The 19,916-nt window shown below is 43.4% G+C and overlaps 1 protein-coding gene across 1 annotated transcript; it reads right to left on the reverse strand.

Moving 5' to 3' along the window:
- Positions 1–1,522: 1,522 nt before the first annotated feature.
- On the reverse strand, positions 1,523–19,785 carry Znf471 (zinc finger protein 471). The gene is made up of 5 exons (XM_048426985.3): positions 19,620–19,785; positions 11,667–11,749; positions 10,415–10,541; positions 5,640–5,735; positions 1,523–3,934 (listed from the first exon to the last, which is right to left on the reverse strand). Exons 2-5 carry the CDS (start codon positions 11,697–11,699, stop codon positions 2,310–2,312), a joined length of 1,881 nt encoding a protein of 626 aa, XP_048282942.2. The 5' UTR covers positions 11,700–11,749; positions 19,620–19,785; the 3' UTR covers positions 1,523–2,309.
- Positions 19,786–19,916: the final 131 nt, after the last annotated feature.

Here is a 19,916-nt window from a genome sequence, read left to right on the forward strand (position 1 = left end):
AAATGCTTTTTTAAAAAAACCCAGTGCATAAATATATATAGACAGATAGACAGACAGACAGGTGGATAGATGGACAGATGAACAGACAGATAGATCCAAACTGCCCAAGAAACAAACCAAAGAGAAAAAGGGCAGATGTAGGGGCACATGTCTTTAATAACACTCAGAAGGTAGAAGCAGGCAGATCTCTGGTCAAGACCAGCCTGGTCTATGTAGCAAGTTCTAGGCTAGCCAGGACTACATAGTGAGACTCAGCCTAAATTTTTTAAAAAGGAAAAGAAATGAGAACATATTAATAAAACGCAGAAATCAAAACTTTTCTCAGAGGCATGGGGGAGGGGTGTTTTTTAGATTCTTTTGCTATGGAGTCTGGCAAAGTGTACATTGTTTTATTTTGTTCATTTTTGGTTTTGTCCGAGGGTCAAACTCCAGGACCTGACATGGGCTAGGCAAGTGTGCTAACACTGAGCTACATCATCAGTTCCATTGAGAAATAAACGAGCATACACTGTTGGCAATGTCATGCCCATTGATAGGTAGGCAAAACAAGCCTATTTCTTAAAGAACTCACAAATTACCAAACTTGCTTAAGATATGGATCCTTGGAATAGCCATGTAACTCTGGAAAATTACAGACTAGTTAGTGTCCCTCATGAACACAGATGTGATAATCCTTCATTTACATTACCTAACAGAACCAAGCAATGCATTTTAGAGTAAGCAGGATGTTATTCTTTGCTTGTGTTTTTGTTTTGTTTTTAGAGACAGGGTTTCTCTGTGTAGTCCTGACTGTCCTGGAACTAAATCTGTAGAGCAGACTAGCCTCGAACTCAATCCACCTGCCTCTGTCTCCTGAGTGCTGGGCTTAAAGGTGTGAGCTCAGCAAGCAGAATATTCACTATCCAAAATGTTTCTGATCAAAAGTGTTAGATTAATTTTTCTGATTTTGGAATGTGTGCACATCATAATGAAATATTTTAGGAATGAGACCAAAGACTAAATATAAAATCCATTTACGCTTCACAAATATCTCATATTACCCAGAGGTAATTTTATACTAAATGTTTTTGACAAAAACAGTCTTGCAGCATTGAGTGTCACCTGAGAGATTTATTTTTATTTTATTGTATGAATGTTTTGCTTTCATGTATTTATGTGCATGAGGTGTATATAGTGCCTATGGAAGCAAGAAAGCGCATCAGATCCCCCGTTAACTGGAGTTACAGCTGTGAGCTGCTATCTGGGTGATGGGAACCAAATTCAAGTCCTCTGCAAACAGCAAGTGCTCTTTACCACTGAGCTGGCTCCCTTGACACTTTCTAGCATCATGCCATCCACAAACGGTTCAAGCTGGTGCCAAGAATAAACATTTCTCCTGTCTAACTGGGCTCCCTGCTCCCACCACCTCTGTAAATGGACTGCTGCAGATGGTCTGGGAACACATGCCACAATGATCCCACGACACGACCTCCAGAACTCATGGCTGCTTGTTTCAACTCAACAAAAGAAAACTGGGCCGGGCGGTGGTGGCACACACATTTAATCCCCAGCACTCGGGAGGCAGAGGCAAGTGGATCTCTGTGAGTTCAAGGCCAGCTTGGTCTACAAGAGCTAGTTCCAGGACAGGCCCCAAAGCTACAGAGAAACCATGTCTCGAAACAAACAAACAAACAAACAAACAAACAAATAAATAAATAAAAATAAAGCTGGACCCTTGGTCCCAATAAAGACAATGGCTTATGTATATCCCTCATGTTCCTTTATTTCTCTTTGTGGCCTCTGTTCTGTGCTGATATGTCTCCTAATCATTGGAGGGTTGTTCTCCATCCAAATTTAATGTAGTCAGTCAAGTTGCTAAGCATCTCATAAGCAATAAATAGACATTTCACGATGGGTTTTAGAAGAGTTACATAAATAACATATTTTTAAAAGATTCTCTGATTGTAAAATGAATAATAAACTTAAAGAAAATAATACCAATCACAGACATTTGGAAAAGTCCAAGTAAAACAATTGTGTTTTGGAGTATGGTAACAGGAACAAAAACAAATGGAAATACTTAGCAGGTGAATACACAGGACTTGGTGACACAGAGAAATGTCTGAGATGACTCTGCATGGAGAACTCACCAATGATGGAAATTTTAAGAAAACTGCCCGAGGACTTCTCCACAGTCCTTGCATTCCTAAGAGCTCTCTTACCTGTGTGAATTCTTCCCCGGAGAATAAACAATCTGGTTGAAAGTTAAATTCTCTGAAGAATGGTAGAGATTTGTCACTGGCTAAAGGGTTTTCCAGAGGGATACAGTTTTAAGGTTTCTTTCCAGTATGACATCTTTGGTGACAATTAAGGGATGACTTGGTTCTGAATGCCTTTCCACACCTATCACATACATAGGGCCTCTGACCTGTGTGAAGCCTCTGATGCTGAGCGCGGGACGAGCCATCCCCAAAGGCCTTTCCACATTCGCTGCACTTGTAAGGCGTCTCTCCGGTATGAACTCTCTTATGTCTTATAAGGTAGGCAGTGTGAGTGAAGGTTTTCCCACAGTCTGCACATTCACAAGGCTTCTCTCCTGTATGGATTTTCTGATGTCCGGCAAGATAGGTACTTTTTTTGAAAAACTTCCCGCACTGCTTACATTCAAAGGGTTTTTCTCCTGTGTGATTTCTCTGATGAGTGGTCAGCTGTGAACTTTCTCGAAAAGCTTTCCCGCATTCCTTACATTCGTAGGGTTTTTCTCCGGTATGAATTCTTGAATGAACAACAAGATGTATACTCTGCCGAAAAGCTTTCCCACACTCCTTACATTTATAAGGTTTCTCTCCAGAATGTACCCTTTGATGGCCAGTGAGTGACATGCTGTGGCTGAAGGCTTTCCCACAAACACCGCATTTGTAAGGTTTCTCGCCTGTGTGGATTCTGTGGTGGACAGTCAGGGAAGACCCACTGCGGAAGGCCTTCCCACACACGGTACATTTGTAAGGTTTCTCTCCAGTGTGAATTCTCCTGTGCAAGGTCAGTTCGATGTGAACATTGAAGACTTTCCCGAAATCAGTGCAATTAAACGGCTTCTCCCCCGTGTGGTAATGCCGAAAGTGACGAGTTAGGGACATGTTATACCTGAAGGCTTGACCACATTCAACACACCGAAAGGGTCGCTTGCCGTTGTGACACCTCTGATGTTGAGCAAAGGTGGAACTATCCCTGAAGGCCTTCCCACATTCCTTACACTTGTAGGGCTTCTCCCCGGTGTGGATCCTCTGATGCTGAGCCAGGTGTGCAGGCTGCCTGAAGGACTTTGTACATTCCTTACACTTATATGGTTTTTCTCCGGTATGAATTCTCTGATGCACAATGAGGTATGAATTCTGGCTGAAGGCTTTCTTACACTCCTTGCACTCAAAGAGTTTCTCGTGGGTGTGTGTTGTGTGATGCTGAGCCAGGTGGTGGCTCTGCTTGAAGGCTTTCCCACACACTGTGCACTTATATGGTTTTTCACCCGTGTGAATTCTCTGATGAACAGTGACAGATGAGCTATGGGTGAAGGTTTTCTCACAGTCGTTACATTTAAAAATGTTCTTCCCTGCCCAGATTTTCTTATATTTTCGTACCTTGGGATTTTTGGAGAGGCTTTTCTTATTTGACTTGTGACTATACACATTCTCTTCTGCACTGTCCAGATAGAGAGATTTTGAAGGGTTGGAGTATTTGTAGCTTATTCCTTTAGTGTGAGTTTCTTCATGCATGACTGTTTCTTTCATGTTAAATAATATTTCTTGATTCGTCATTCGTCTATTGAAAAGGTCTTTACATTTCCACTTTTCTCCAGAAGGATACTCAAGACCAAAACTTGAAATTTTCTCCATTGATACATTATCAAACACAAATTGATTCAGAGATAATTCTTGTGTCTTATGTTCAGAGTCTCCATCTGAAAAAAATGTAAAAAAATAATGTGTTCTCTATCATGTGCTATTAGCAAAAGAAACATCTAGAGTGAAGTAATCAAAACTATTTAGTAAATTCCATACAATCACATACAAGATGTGCACAGTTGTCCGTAAGAACAAGTTTTGTCATTATTAACTTGACTGTCAACTCTACTGGATGAAAACTGCACAGGAGACTAGCACACCTCTGGATATATATGTGAGCTTCTTTCCAAAGCTGATGCACCAGGGAGTAATGCCTTCCCTGCAGCTAAGTGTCGCTAACCAATACACTGGGAGACTGGAATAAAGGAAAACTCAGGAAGGAATTCATAGCACAGGCATGCTTCTATTTGCTTTCTGGCTGCCATAGTGACCAGCCTTCCTCCACCAGGCCCTTCCTCCATGCTTCTGCACTCCTACCAGTCCCGAAGCCATGGGGCCAGCTGGTCATAGATGGAAACCTCCAAAACCACGGTCAAAACCAAATCCTTCCTCTCTTAAACTGATTACAGCAGGTAGTTTGTCAGAGTAATAGAAACAAGTCTGGCAAAGGTAAGAGATAAAAAAGAACAACAACATGGGAAATGGCCAGGAAAACTAAGTATAAGGGAGGGACTAGGAGAGGCAGTCTGCAATGATGACGGTATCCGGGCCAGACTACGTCTCCTACCTTTAAGAATATTTATTGATTTATTCAATATCTACAGATGTTTTGTTTGCATGTGTGCCTGTGCACCATGTGCATGCCTGATGCCTGCAGAGGCCAGAAGAGAACATCAGATCCCATGAGACTAGAGTTATATATAGACAGTTGAGCTGCCATGTGGGTGCTGGGAATGGAACTCAGGTCTTGACCACTGCACCATCGTTCCAGCTCCATGTCTCCTACTTTTAATTAATTAGTATATGTAGTTAATTTTGTATAACTATCAATATAGTTAATTACTATTGCTTCTCAGAACTCTCTAGAGATTTCCAGAAACCACACACTATGTTTTATGACTTCCTCCTAGGATGTAAAGGCAACTGCATGGTCATAATTTCATAATCAAGAAATAGTGCTCCTTTATATGCTTGTGTTTCAATGTACCAAACTCTTTATATCTCATACAACTCAGTAAGGATTTTCTTCATTTGTTTTACTTTCAACAACTTAGCAGAAGTGTCACTTTTGGGGCCAGTTAATATAGGGCTTTGTTAATATAGGTGATGGTTAGGGAAAGGTGTCTCAGTGAGGGACTGTTAGATAAGACTGGCTCGTGAGCACGTCTGTGGGGGATTCCCTTGCTTGTCTGAACTGATGTAGAGATCCAACCTGACTGGATATGAGTAGAGAAAGCTAGCTGAGTAACAGGCATGCATTTTTCACTCTCTGCTGTGCCCGGCTGTTCATGATCGTGCCACTGTGAATTCCCATACGGATGGGCTACAGTGTGGACTCACACGCTAAAACAAACACTGTCCCCCTTAAGCCTGCTTTGTCAGGGAGCTTCACCACAGCACCGGAAAGGAACTAGGATAGTCTCCTTTGTACAAAACAACTTACTACAGAGACAAGATGGAAGGAAAAAGGAAACCAATTCACAGCCAGGGCCTTAAGGCTCAGGAAGGATTTCTGGGAAGCCCAGTGAGGAGGGAAGGACTTCTGAAGATGGCCAAGCCATTGCCTGGACAGGTTTTTCCATCTGCATCGCACATTCTCACCTTGCAATGTACTTCTTGTCCCTTCCCCCTCCGCCTCCCAAGGCTCCTTCCCATGCTCCAGTAACGAGATCAGATGCGGCTTGGAAATGCAAGCTCCTGCATTAAAAACAAGAGACAAAAATAGCCATGTTTTGAGTTGTTCTGGCACATAAGTCAGTTCCTTAGGTCTGACGGAACTACAAAATAAAAGGATGGAACACATTTGTGGGGCAGACTACATAAAACTCTGGAATAGTTGAGTGGCAACTGTCAACAGACAACCCTGCAGATATTAAACTATTTCTTATGGGGTGGGGGACAGGACCATCGCAGTAAGAAATGAGATACTTTTAAAGGGCCTGCCAGGGGATGGGGTAAAGAGATGGCTCAGTACTCGAGACTGCACGCTGCTCCTGGAGAGGAACAGGGTTCAGTCCCAGCTCTCGTAATGGGAGCTCAGCTCTTCCTACAACCCCAGTTCCAGGAGCGCTCACAGCCCCTCCTGTCGGCAATCACACTCACATATTAATGTTCATATTTTAAACACAAATGAAATCTCTTTTAAAATTAAAATAAATGAAAAGTTTAAATAATTCTTTTATTTTTGTGGACATTGGTGTTTTGCCTACATGTATGTCTGTATGAGGGTGCTGGATTCCCTGGAACTGGAGTTACAGACAGTTGTGAGCTGCCATGTGAGTGGTGGGAATTGAACACAAGTCCTCTGGAAGAGTAGCCAGTGCTCCTAACCTCTGAGCCATCTCTCCAGCCCCTTAATAAAAATTTTAAAGGCCTGCTAGAGACAGATTGGAGTTTGAGTCAAGTGAATTACCTGTTGCCAAGCAGTGGTAGAGCATGCCTTTAATCCCAGCACTCAGGAAGCAGAGGCAGAAGAATCAAGGCCAGCCTGGTCTACAGAGTGAGTTCCAGGACAGCCAAGGCTGTTACACAGAGAAACTCTGTCTCAAAAAAAGCAAATAAAAAAATGAACCACCTGTCTAAAACAGAGCCAAGCATAGTGACTCTGTCTCAGAAGAAACATTTTCAGAGAACAGTGACAGAATCCTGAGCCTCTGCAGATTCTATTTGCACTATCCATGATAAACTCCAAAATCACTGGGCATAAGAGAATGAGAAATGTGAACCATGGCCAGGAAAGCAAAATGTAACTGATCTGCGGTGTCAGACGTGTTAGAATTAGCAAGCACATTTTAAAACACTGTGGAATCTACTCCACTCAAGGATGTTAAGGAAAACATGCTTGCAAAATAATAGACAAAGAAGCAGTTGTGGCTGCCTACAGCAGACAACACACACAAAGTCAAATACTCAACGTTCCAGCATGGATAGGGGGGATTTACGAGGCTTCACTCCTATCTGAGAAGCTATTGGCAGTTGATGGCTGCTGAGAAAAAAAAAATCACTGTCCTTTGTACCGAGCTTGGTTTTAGGACACCACCCAGCTCCCAAATCATGACAGGGAAACTTATTAGTTATGAATGCTCAGCCTTATCTTAGCCCTGATTCTAATCTGTTTCTATCCACGCTTTGCCTCGGGTTTTTACCTTCTGTTCCCGCTATATTACTTTCAGTGCGTCTCATGTCTGTCTGGTGGCTGCCTGGCTTCTAGCACTGGACGTGTCCTCTCCTTCTCCCTTCTTCTCCTCTCTCGTTCTCTTCTCCTTCTTCTCTCTTCTGCCTAGATCTCTTCTCATACTTATTCCCTCTGTGCACCAGCCCCACCTATCCTTTTCTGTCTAGCTATTAGCTGTTCAGCTTTTTATTACACCAATCAGGTGCCTTAGGCAGGCAAGTTGAAACAAATGCAACACATTAAACAAGCACAGCATAAACAAATGTAACACACTTTCACATAGTTAAATACTATTTTGCAATACAAACAGATGTAACACATCTTTACATAGTTAACATATTCCACAATAGTGCTTTGGTGATGTGGCTGCTGCTGACCATGCCTTGCTGGCCCTAAACCTATTCACATATGGTCAACACTACTGTACTCTGGGGTAATTGATTAATAGTAATAATAAAAAATAAATAGAATATGAAGTAAGAAGGGAGCCAGGTTGGTATATCTCAGTAGGAGTTAGAGGAGACTTTGAGGAATTAATGAGAATAAAATAATACACTGTATGCATATAAAAGTAAAAAATTAGACAAACAGGCTGAGACGATGGCTGGGTGGGTAAAGCAGTTCCCATGCAGGCACAAGGATCTGAATCTGAGTTCCCAGGATCCATGGAGAGCTAACACAGTGTAGCACATGTGTAATCCCCTCTTTCAAGATGCAGGAGCTAACAAGTAGTACATGCTTAATCCCACTTTCCCACAGCAAGATGTGAGGCAGGAGGATGCCCAGAAGCTTGCTGACAAGCCTGTCATGGCTGCAGATGAACACCAAAAGCTGAAAGGTGGGAGATGACATCCAAAGGTTGTCCTCTGACCCTCACACACACCGTGGCATGCACACATTGCACTTGCACACGTGAATGTACACATATGCACACATACATCACACATACACACACCCCAAAACTATCTTTAAAATAGATAAAAGGGAGTGTGGTGGTGCACACTTTTAATCCTAGCACCTGGGAGGCCAGCTTGGTCTATATAGTGAATTCCAGGCCAGTGAGACCCAGTCTCAAAAAAGAAAAAGAACTCTCAGTAGAAAAATAGAAACTACAATAGAACCAGATGGAATCTAAAGAGATGGCTCAGTGGTTAGAGCATAAGTTGTTCTCCTAAAGGCCACTAGTTCAGTTCCCAGCACCATGTGGGGGGGCTCACAGCCACCAGTAACTCCAGCTTCAGGGGTTTGAAACCACTTTTTTGAATTAGGTGATGATCTGTACACATGTGGCATACAGCTCTCTCTCTCTCTCTCTCTCTCTCTCTCTCTCTCTCTCTCTCTCTCTCACACACACACACACACACACACACACACACACATATAGAGTGCCTGGCACATTAAAGATCACTAGATGGGCTTGACACCGTGCTGAAGAAAGCAAGGATAACCATTCATCCGGGAAGTTCATCACAAATGATGTAATCTGAAACACTAAAGCAAGACTTCACAAACTAAACAGATCACCCAAGGCAGAGAATTAAAGGATCCAAGTGCCACTGAAGTCCCCAAAGGAGAAGAGAGATGAGAAAAGTAGTCTACAGTTTCCCAATTTGGCTAAAGGCACAAATCTAGGCTAAACCACCAGTTCTCAATCCTTTGGGGACTGCATATCAGATATTCTGCACACCAGATATTTACACTGAGATTTATAACAGCAAAATTACAATCGGGAAGTAGCGATGAAAACGCTTTTATGGTTGGGTGATGTGGGATTCCCCTCTGTATGCTGTGAATAAGTTTTATTGCCATTAGTTAATAAAGAAGCTGCTTTTGGCCAATAGCTTAACAGAATATAGCCAGCCTGGAAAAGTTATAGAGAGAGAATAGGCAGAGTCAGAGAGATGCCAATGTAGCCGCCAGAGGAGAAAGACACAAGCTGCCAGCCGGAACCTTGCCGGTAAATCACAAGCCTCATGGTAAAATATGAAAAAATAGAAATGGGTTAATTTAAGATGTAAGAGCTAGCTAAAAATATGCTTAAGCTATTGGCCAAACAGTATTGCAAATAATATAGTTTCTGTGTGATTATTTAGGGTGTGGGAGGCCAGAAATGAACAAGCAGCCTCCAACAGTTGGGGGTCACTACAACATGAGGAGCTGTATTAAAGGGTCACAGCATAGGAAGATTGAGAACCACTGGTCTAAAGAAGCTCAAGCAGATTGTTCTGGAGAACAGCAAGCTCACCTAGTAACACATATGGACCCAGGCTTAGAAGAGTCCGTATTAGTCTCTCCAGGAAATATTTTAAAACAGTGCGTTTCACTGATTTATCATAAGTTAATAAAAAAGATACATATTTGGGGGTCACTGAAATGGCTCAGTGAGTAAAGGTATTTGCTACCAATCTGATGAGCTCAGCTGGTCCAAGTCCTGTAAGTCACCCTCCAACTTGTATACGGCATACATGTGTCCCCCATGTAAAATCAACGTCCTTCCATAAAAAATACTGTAATGAAAAATTTTGGAAGCATATTTGAAAAGTGATATTCTATGTGTATAGGGTTGTGGGGTATTCACCAGAGAAGACTGCTCAGACATTGGTTTAAGCCAATAGAGAATCGTCATTAGCTAGTTGGCGATGACACTAGGTATTCAGGTTCCCAGTGTAACCCTCAGTCTTTCCCAGGGTGAGCTTTTAAGCACAAAAACCACATTCTGGGTTGACATACTTCAGTTAACAAGAACTGTTAGCCAGAAGCAGAACTCCGAAGCCAAAAAGGAAAATTAGTACATTTTGAGACTTTCCCAGAACTATACTAACTTTGATGAATTAGGTCTTTGTTTCATTTTAGCTGTGGTTGGTGTTGTCTGTGTGCTGAGTTTACAGCCTGAATGGCACTTCCATCATGGAGTCGGTTGTGCTAGGTCTAGGCCCAGTTACAGTAGTAACCAGGCCACATTCTTCTCCAGCCCTGTTACCACCTACTGGTGAGAACAGCAGAACTATAGCAGAAAGGCAACATAAAGCATGGGTATCTACTATAGTTCCCACCAAATCTGGGTTTCTAATTGCCTAAAGATATAACCACGAATATCCGATAATATGTCAAATTCACAGACTGCATCTGAAACTCTCACATAACCCTGACGCATTAAGTAGGCTCTGGATGTTTCCAGATTATCCCCAGGGAGGGTGCTTACCCACTGAGACCAGGTTCCAGTAGTTCTCCAGCACCATAGTTCTGTACAGACTCCGCTGAGCAGGGCTCAGCCGCTCCCACTCCTCCTGGGAGAAGTCTACGGCCACGTCTGTGAAGGTCACTGAGTCCTGAGGCAGCACAAATGCATTTACAAAGTTTTGTAACATTTTTAAATTTTGTTTGGGTAGAAATAGTTACGAAATGAAAGAAGACACAAATGACTACGTCTTGCATCACTCCGCTTATACGAAGTGCCCCGCGGTTGGCTGGGACTGGCTGGTCAGAGACTAGCTGTAGGTGAGCTGCTTAAGAAGGGAAGAGGCTTGTGTCCAGGGGCTCAAGCCCAGCTTGGGCAACAAAATGGGCCACCTCTTCTCATCTCAAGACAAAAAGAAAAGAATAGCATGACTCATGATGGGTGAGAGGATATTTAAAAAAACAAAATAAAACAAAACAAAAAACACTCCTTTTCTACTACACTCCAAAACTTCCATGATCTCTGATGATCAAAACATTTAGAAATCCGCCTGCCTGCCACCCAGCTCTGCTGTGGGCAGCAGGTGACAGTCCTCTAATCTAATCCAGTCATTACACACTTTCCCCGGACAGTGTCATATGCCACAGACTGAGGGCTGGGTGCCACAAGATTTCCTCAAATTCAGATTCCAATTACAAACTCCGTGTTATTCCTTTAGGGACAGAGAGGGACAGAAATCCACATAGAGGGGCTTTGCATGTCCATCTAACCTGGAATCCAATTCACTACTGAGATACCTGTTTCGTGTAAAAGAAGACAAGCCTTTTGACAAGAGCCCAAACCAGTTAAAAATGTACATTCAAGGCATGGTTGGCCACATTTATAATCCTACTTCTTAGAAGCATGAGGCAGGAGGATTGCCAAGCTGGGCTCCATAGTTATATTCTGTCTCCCATCCAAGAACTAATCAGGCATAACCCTCCTTAACTTTCAAGAACCAGTGATACCAGGCACATTCGAGGTGCCTGCCATGAACTAGTAAGATTCAATAACATAAAGAAGTGTATATAAGGCAGGGAGAGAAAGAATTTCAGAGTGGGCTGTAGGCCTCATCACATCTATTCTTCACCTACTAGGCAGCTAAAGTTAAGAATGACGTCCTGTAGGAGAAGGGGTGAGCAGGCCCGGGGACAGACTATTAACAGAATTTCCAAAGTAGCCTTACTTAGTGCCAATCATCAAGACCCCCTTTCATGGAGAACAGACATAAACTAACCTGTAGCATGGCTTTCATTACTTCAACGGTCATTTCTTGCCTTCTCCTCCCTTGGAGAACAACTGTGTCCTGGGAAGTCCAGCCTAGAGGAAGAGAGGGTAGGGAAAGTCAAGGTCTTCATGGTTCTCTCAGCATCATCAATGTAAGCTGCTCCTTCCCTTTCTTCCCTCCCAGCTTTAACTGGTCTAAATCTACATAGCTGGCTGAGAGCAGGTAGGATGCTTGAACTTCACTATCCACCTGACTCGATCTAACATCACCTACAGCACCAAACTGGGAGTCAGGTCTGAGTCTTGCTCAGCCATTATCAAAGAAGCTAACACAAAGACCCCCAACTGGACAATGTGCAGAGAGTGAGAGACCTTGGAACACTCGATCCTAAATGGGATTCTTCCCAGGGATCAGGGAACTATGCGTAAGAGGAGATGGAAGATGGGAAGAACCAGTGGGGGTGCAGGACACAGGGAAACAGTTTCTTCTAGACACAACCACACTGACGTTCATATCGACTCATGGAGACCTTGGCAGCATACACACAGCCTGCACTGGTCCAAACCAGATGGGGCCCCAAGCGCTGAGAGGGCGAGAGGACATAAGCCCTCACCCTTAAACCAGAGGCTATCTCCAGTTGTCAACTGCTTGCAAAGGAAAAATTGATTTTTCTCCCAAATGAAATCTCACTGGGTATACACACTACACTCAAGGACAGGCTTCATGCCCAAGAGTAAATGGTCAATACAAAATGAACTAAATGGTATTTTTGGAAGTTTTTTTTTTCTCTTTTGTTTTGTTGTCTGGGCTTTTTTTTAAACCTGGCTGGTTTGTTGCTTACATACTTGGGTTTCTGATTTTGTGCTTCCATGGATTTTATTTGTTTGTGTATCTCTGTGTATATGTGTTTCTCATATCTTTTCTTTGTTTTTCTGTTTGTTTATTTCTAGTTTATTTGTTTTATTATTTGCCTGCTTTCTAAAGAGAGAGAAAAAGAAGGCATGGAGTTGGATGGGTGGGGAGGATCTAAGAGAAGATGATGGAGGGAAAACCATGGACAGAATACAGTGTATGGGGAAAATATATCCAATAAATAAATAATAAAATCACGCAGGAGACATAATGCTGGGTATGTCTGAGGCTGTTCCCACTGAGGTTTAAGTGAAGAAGCAGAATCACCCTGTGGGTGGCACCATCTCATGTGCTGAGACCTCAGGTTTATTTTTTTAAAAAAAGGTACAAAGAGGAAAGAAAAAGTCAGATGTTGGTTCATGGCTCTCAGCTTCTATCCTTCAAAGGCAATGTGACCAGTCTCCTCACGCTTTGCCACCATGACTTCTATGCCATGGTGGACTGTATTCAAGTTGTGAGTCTTTTATTTTGTCAGGAGTTTTGGTCAGAGCAATGAGAAAAGTATCTGACATACTAGGCAATGGTCACTACTGGAGTATAGCAAATCACTCTTTCCTATACACTGGAAGTCTCCTAAATTTTTATCCCCAATCCCCCTAGTGCAATATTCCTTTACACTGTGTGGATATATGTCACTATGATTGGCTTAATAAAGAAGCTCACTGGCCAATAGCTGAATAGGTAGCAGTTAGGTGTGACTGGCAGACATAAAGCACAAAAAAGAAGAATCTCAGGAATGTTGAGAAGATGCAGAGGAAGCAGGAGATACACTTGCTATACTGAGAAAAGGTACTGAGTCACAAGAGAGAGTGTAGATAAGAAATATAAGAAATATAGATTAATTTAAGTTATAAGAGCTAGTTAGGCAAGGGAACCAACATAGGCCCAAACTAGGCCCTCTGAATGTGGGTGACAGTTGCATGGCTGGGATAGACTGTGGGGCCACTGGCAGTAGGACCAGGATTTATTCCTACTGCTTGGACTGGCTTTTTGGAACCCATTCTCTCTGGAGAGATACCTTGCTCAGCCTAGATACAATGAGGAGGGCCTTGGTCCTGCCGCAAAGCAATGCGCTAGACTTTGTTGACTCCCCATGGGAAGCCTCACCCTCTCTGAGAAGTGGATGGGGACTGGGATGGGAGGTGAGGGGAGAGGTGAAGGAGGCAGGAGGAGGGAGTGAGTGGAAAATGGATTTGGCATGTAAAATGAGAAAAGATAGTTTTTAAAAAATAAATAAATAAATAAAGAGCTAGACAGTGACAAACTGAGCTACTGGCTGAGCATTTATAATTAATAATAAGTCTTTGTATGGTTGTTGGAGAACTCACTGGCAGGACAGAAAAGCTCGCCTACACCCCCTTCCCATTATCTGGTCTTACTGGATATAAATACTCCCACAAAATAACTATTTTTTCATTTTATATGCAAAGGTGGAATTGTTCCCTTTAGAAGTTTCTGATCCATAATTGGCACCGTCTGTTTGAAACCCCACTCTAAAAGCCACCAGAGACAAGAGTTACTGTCTTCCTCCAGCCCAAACCCCAGGGCCTTCACTTTCTTCTCACTGTGGAACAATGAACTTTAGAGATCACCCCCGCCCTGAGGTCACTCATTTCTCCTCCTTTCTGACCTAGATTAGTGGGCTCCCCTCCCTCCTGACAGCTCAGGCCAGCTTCAGCAGCTTCTGGAATGCTAGGACCCAGGACTCAGCCCAGCAATACACAACAGGCAGTTCCAAACAGCACACAGAAAGAAGCTAATGATGCTGGGGGCTGGAGAGCTAGCTCAGCAGTTAAGAGCACCTACTGCTCAGGGACCCAGTTCAGCTCCCTGCACCCACAAGGCTGGTCACAACCATCTGTAACTTCAGTTCCAGGAGAGCCAATGCCCTGTTCTGCCTCCACAGACACCAGGAATGCATGTGATATATATATATATATATATTTCAAGCAAAACACTCAAATGCAAAAAATGAAAATAAATAAATCTTAAAGAGAGAGAGAATCTAATGCTAACATGGCATGGTAGTGCACACACCTAAAATCCCAACAATCAGAAGTCTGAGGCAGGATACTTTCCAGGAGTTCAAGACTAGCTGATGAAACCCTGACAAAAAATAAGAAAGAATAAAAGAAAAGGAAAGGAAAAAAAATCTCCCAGAGAGATGGCTGAGGGTAAAAGTACCTGTGGATCTAGGTTTGATCCCTAGGACTCACTTGTTGGAAGAAGAGAACCAACTCCTAAAAGTTGCCCTCTAACACACACTCACATACACACACACACACACACACACACCATACTGTGGTATGCTTCTGCCCCAACAATAAAACTAAAACATTAATTTGCAAAATTGATTAAAATAAGAAAAAAAGAAAAAACTAAAACATTAAAATTTAATTTAAAATGTAATAGTGTGTTTATGTTTTATAAACTTAATTCTATTAATTAATCTTCAAAGTAGTCATTCCATAAACACCAGGCCATGATTACAGCATACAAAGCAACATCACAAGTACCAACACAAGAGCTCACACACTTTCTAATCTCATGGGAGACAATCACAGGCACCCGAGAGAAGGCGTAACTCTGATAACCACACACACCATGATCTCAGAGGGTTCTGGGTGCACACACACACATCTTCACAGACCCCCCAATTTTCTCTCTCACACACCTACACCAAGATCACAGCCTCTTACCTAGTTCTCTCCCATGCAGACTCGACAGCTTCAGCCCCTACATTCAAACGGCCTCTCAAATACCACACTATGGTTCAGAGAACCTTCCTCATCCAGTTTGCTCTCACACACACCTGCTCATCCTTCCCTCATATTCTCAGCCACCGTGATGTTCTCTGGGCATGGAGGGAGGCCACTGTAATCCCAGCATTTGGACGGCAGCAGCAGGGAGGTGGTGAGTATGAGGGAAGCTAGGCTGGGATACAAAGGAGTTCCATTCCTGCCTGGACTACTGAGTGAAACTTTATATATTGCTACAGGAGTACAGATTGCCTTCACTATGGAAAATGGTATAAGGTTTCTAAAAACAAACAAACTAACTAACTAACTAAACAAAATAGACCTCTGACTGATTTTGTGTGTCGACTTGACACAGGCTAGAATCATCAGATCTCAGTAAGGCATTTCTTCAATTAGTGATCAATGGGCTCTCCCAGTCAATGGTGGGTGGTGCCATCCCTGGGCTGGTGATTCTAGGTTTTGTAAGAAAGCAGGCTGAGCAAGCCAGTAAGCAGCACCCTTCCATGGCCTCTGCATCAGCTCCTGCCTCCAGGTCCCTGCCCTGCTGGAGTTTCTGTTCGGACTTCCTTTGGCAAACAGTGATGTGAAAGTGTGAGCCAAACAAACCCTTTCCTCCCTAACTTGCTTTCTGGTCATGGTGTTTCATCGCAGCAATAGAAACTCTAAGACAAACAACACACAGTCCTTCACAGCCCAGTTTCTCGCTTACACACACACATACACACAAACACATACACATTCACACAAGTGTGTACCATGATCCTTCTTATTTAACCTCTCCAAGGAGCCTCATGCATTTGTTACTTTATATATTGGCAGATCTAGTTCTCATTGTGTAAACTTTTTCTAAGGCGACATAAAACAAACATCTATTTATCCCAGATAGGGCTGCCAATAATAGATCAAAGTAACCACTCCATAAAAATCCAACTTGTTGAATCAATGAATTGATTAGGCTTATTTACAGAGCATAAGAAAAGAGTTATTTATAAGAGCATGGGTAACCCCAAAACTGCTGTGTCACCCCAAAATCTCACCCTATCATGGATGGTATCTTCATGGGAACTGAATCATGAGTTTCCTTTTTAGTTAATCATTTACTTCCTATACCCTCCAACATCTCCCAAAATCATTTGTATATAGATGGGGGTGGGATGGGGATAGCAAGAGAGAGAGCAGGAATGCCAGATAAGGATCCTGTGACACTCCCTCCTTCTTCTACTAGAGAATATTAACAGCTCCATCACCAATTCCAGAGACCAAGCTGTCTCTTGTGCTTCTCAATTCATCACCATGACTACAGGGTCCTGATATTCTCTCTCCAACATGTTGTCTTAACTAGTGTTCTACTGTTGTGAAGAGACACTGTAACCATGCAAACTCTTATAAGAGAAAGCACTTAATTGGGGCTTGCTTACAGCTTCAGAGGTTTAGTTACCATTATGGCAGGAACGTGGCGGCACAACAGGCAGACATAGTGCTGGAGGAGTAGCTGAGAGTTCTACATCCAGAACCACAGGCAGCAGGAAGAGAGAGTCACTGGGCCTGGCTTGGGCTTTTGAAACCTCAAAGCCCACACCCAGTGACACACCAACAAGGTCACACCTTCGAATCCTTCTCAAGTAGCGCCCTGATGACAGTGCATTCAATCCAACATCAAAAGTCTCCATAGTCTATCAGTTTCAATACTGTTTAAAAGTCTAAAGTTCAAAATCTCTTCTGAGACTTAAGGCACTCTCTTAACTGTAACCCATGAAAAAATCAAAATTAAAAAAGCAGATCAATACTTCCAACATACAATCAAACAGGCTATACATTACCATTCCAGAAGGGAGAAAAGGGAGCATAGTGCAGAAATATTGGACGCATGCAAGACCAAAAACCAGCAGGGTGCACTCCAAGTTCTGCACCTCCACGTCTGATGTCAAAGCACTCTTCAGATCTCCAATTCTGCCAGCTCTGTTAACTGCAGCACGCATCTCTCTCAGGCTGGTGCCACACTCAGTCTGAAGCTACTCTTGGCAGCTATCCCAGGACTCTGGCATCTCCAAAATCTTGGGGCTCCAACACAGTCCCAGCCACATTCCCAACTTTATGCAGTGGCCTCTCGGGATCTCCATAATGTGGCACCCCTGACACATGCCTGTCCCCAGCAGCTTTCCTTAGCCGCGGAGGGAGTCCATAACCCTTTCTTCTATCATTGACTCTAAATCTAGGATTATACAGTCAAAGCAGCTAAGTTCTGCCGCTTTCTGAGGCTAAAACATGACCCCTCCACTTATTTAAATCTTTACCAGTTTTCTATTTCCGATGGTTTCCTTCACTGTATAAGCTTTCTTTATCTCCTTTTCACAAGTTGAAATCTTAGCTGGGTGTGGTCAGCATTCCCTTTATTCCATTTAGCACTGGGCTTTGCTTTGATCTCCTTGGGCACTGGAGTTAGCGCTATTCACTTCCTGGTGCTCCTTTTCTCCTCAAACTGTACATTTTTAATTTTTTTCTTGCTCAGCTTGCTCCCTTTCATTATAGACATGCACAAGAGCGGCCACTAAGAACTACATGACACAGTCAATACTAGCCTCCTGGCCAATGTCATTAATCCAAAAGTCTTTGATTTAGCCTCAGGCAGATTTATAGGACAAGAGCAAAAAGCAGCCACATTTTTGCCAAAATATCACAAGAATGGTGGTCTCTAAGCCATTTACTAATATTCTTCCCCTCTGAAACCTCTAGAGTCAGGCTATCATAATCTGCATTGCTTTTGTCACCACTGTCTTCCCTGTGCCTACCAGTATGGTCCATTAAATACCACCTAAAATGTTCAACTTCTTTTCTAATCCAAAGTACCAAAGGTCACCTTTCACCAACAAGCAGCATGGTCAGGCCTGGCACAGCAATACTCCGCTCCCTGGTACCAACTTCTATTTGATTACAGACTGCTGCTGTGCACATCCTACTTTATGACTTCACCCATCTCATGATGGACAGCTCAGGCCGCTCACCATTACAAAAGCCTAGCCTGTATCTACTGTTCCTCTAAATTAGTCGCTACAGCTGCAGAGTCCTGATACACTACTCTCTCCAACACGTCAATGATATAACCATAAAAAGCCTAAAGGAAAAGTCAAACAACACTTAAACTCAGGCAAGAGTCAACCCTCTATTTTCTCTGACTCAAGTCTCTAATACACACACACAGGCATACACATACACACATACACTTCGATGATACAGGGAATACACAAACTCGGTCTCTTCTTTGCAAGACAAACACTTCTGAAATTTCCCCAAACACATCCAGCAAACAGTTCTGCAGAAGACACAAGTTGGGTATCTCTTCATCTAATTCAGTTCTGGGACTATCATGCCAGACCCCCACAGGTTGAGGGCTCAGTCCCAATGACTGCTTCTGAATTCTGATGCTAGGTGCAAGTTCCAAGTCGTCTCACCTGTGCTGCTGAAGGATTGGCTATAAATCAGTTTTCTATGAGTCCCTCATAGTTCAGTCAATTTGCCTGAGTGGCTCCCAGAACTCGGGAAAGCCCTTGTTTACAAGATCATATAAAGAATATGTTTAAAGATATATGAAGAGCTGGAGAGATGGCCCAGCATGTAAAGTTCACATTCAAGCCTGGGGACCAGAATTCTATTCCCAGAACTCACATAAAAAGTTAAAGGAGAAAAAAAAAAAAAGGAAAGGAAAGGAGAGAATAAACTCCACAAAGTTGTCCTTCATGCCTGTAATCACAGCACTTGGGAGGCTGAGGCAGGAAGATCAGGGATTCAAAGTCATCCTCTACTTACATAATGAGTTTGAGGGCTGCCAGGGGTACACCATACTCTATCTCAAAACAACAACAAAATTGGCCTTTGGTGATCAATTTACCCTTCAGCCCCTCTCCTCTCCCAGTTGGGGTTTGGGACTGAAATTCTTTATTTTCTAATCTTTGTTGGTGTCTGCGATGATCAGCCCTGACCCTGAAGCTACTCTGAATCTGCCATCCAGCCAACACGAACGCTCATCACGATATTCGGTACTTTGGACATTCCAGGCATTAAGTGCTATAACGTAGACCACGGAAGATAAACGGTCACCTCACATCCACACCTTTTCTCTCAGACCCTGTCTTCCTCTCTCACACACTCACACGAACGTACAGCCACCCTGAAAACTCACAGCCCAGTTCGTTTCACACACTCCGGCCTGGCACACCCAAGCACGCACTTAGATCCGGACCGCCAGCCGTCTGGGCCCTCGCGCTCCCGGATTCCACGTATCCGCCAAGCCTACCTCCAGGGACGCTGACCTCTGGGAAACGCGGAGACTACGAAGATCTCCCCTGCCCCAGTTTTCGGGCTCCCACTCCCCATCAGCCGCCTCACTCGGACCCTGTCAACCAAGAGACGCAGGGAGGCAACGGACAAGCTGTGCGCACGCGCAGTCCCTTCCAGCCGCAGCAGAGGGGCAGAGTCCGAGAAAGGCGTGGCTTGGCGTAAGGGGGCGTTCCCAGAGAAGACTGAGATGAGAGGGAGAGCAGGTTCTTAGAGCGAGGTGAGGGCGGGGCTAGTTGGAGGTGAAGGCTGGGCT

The sequence above is a fragment of the Myodes glareolus genome, chromosome 1 (assembly GCF_982192425.1).
Source record: "Myodes glareolus chromosome 1, mMyoGla1.1, whole genome shotgun sequence".
Lineage (NCBI taxonomy): Eukaryota > Metazoa > Chordata > Mammalia > Rodentia > Cricetidae > Myodes > Myodes glareolus.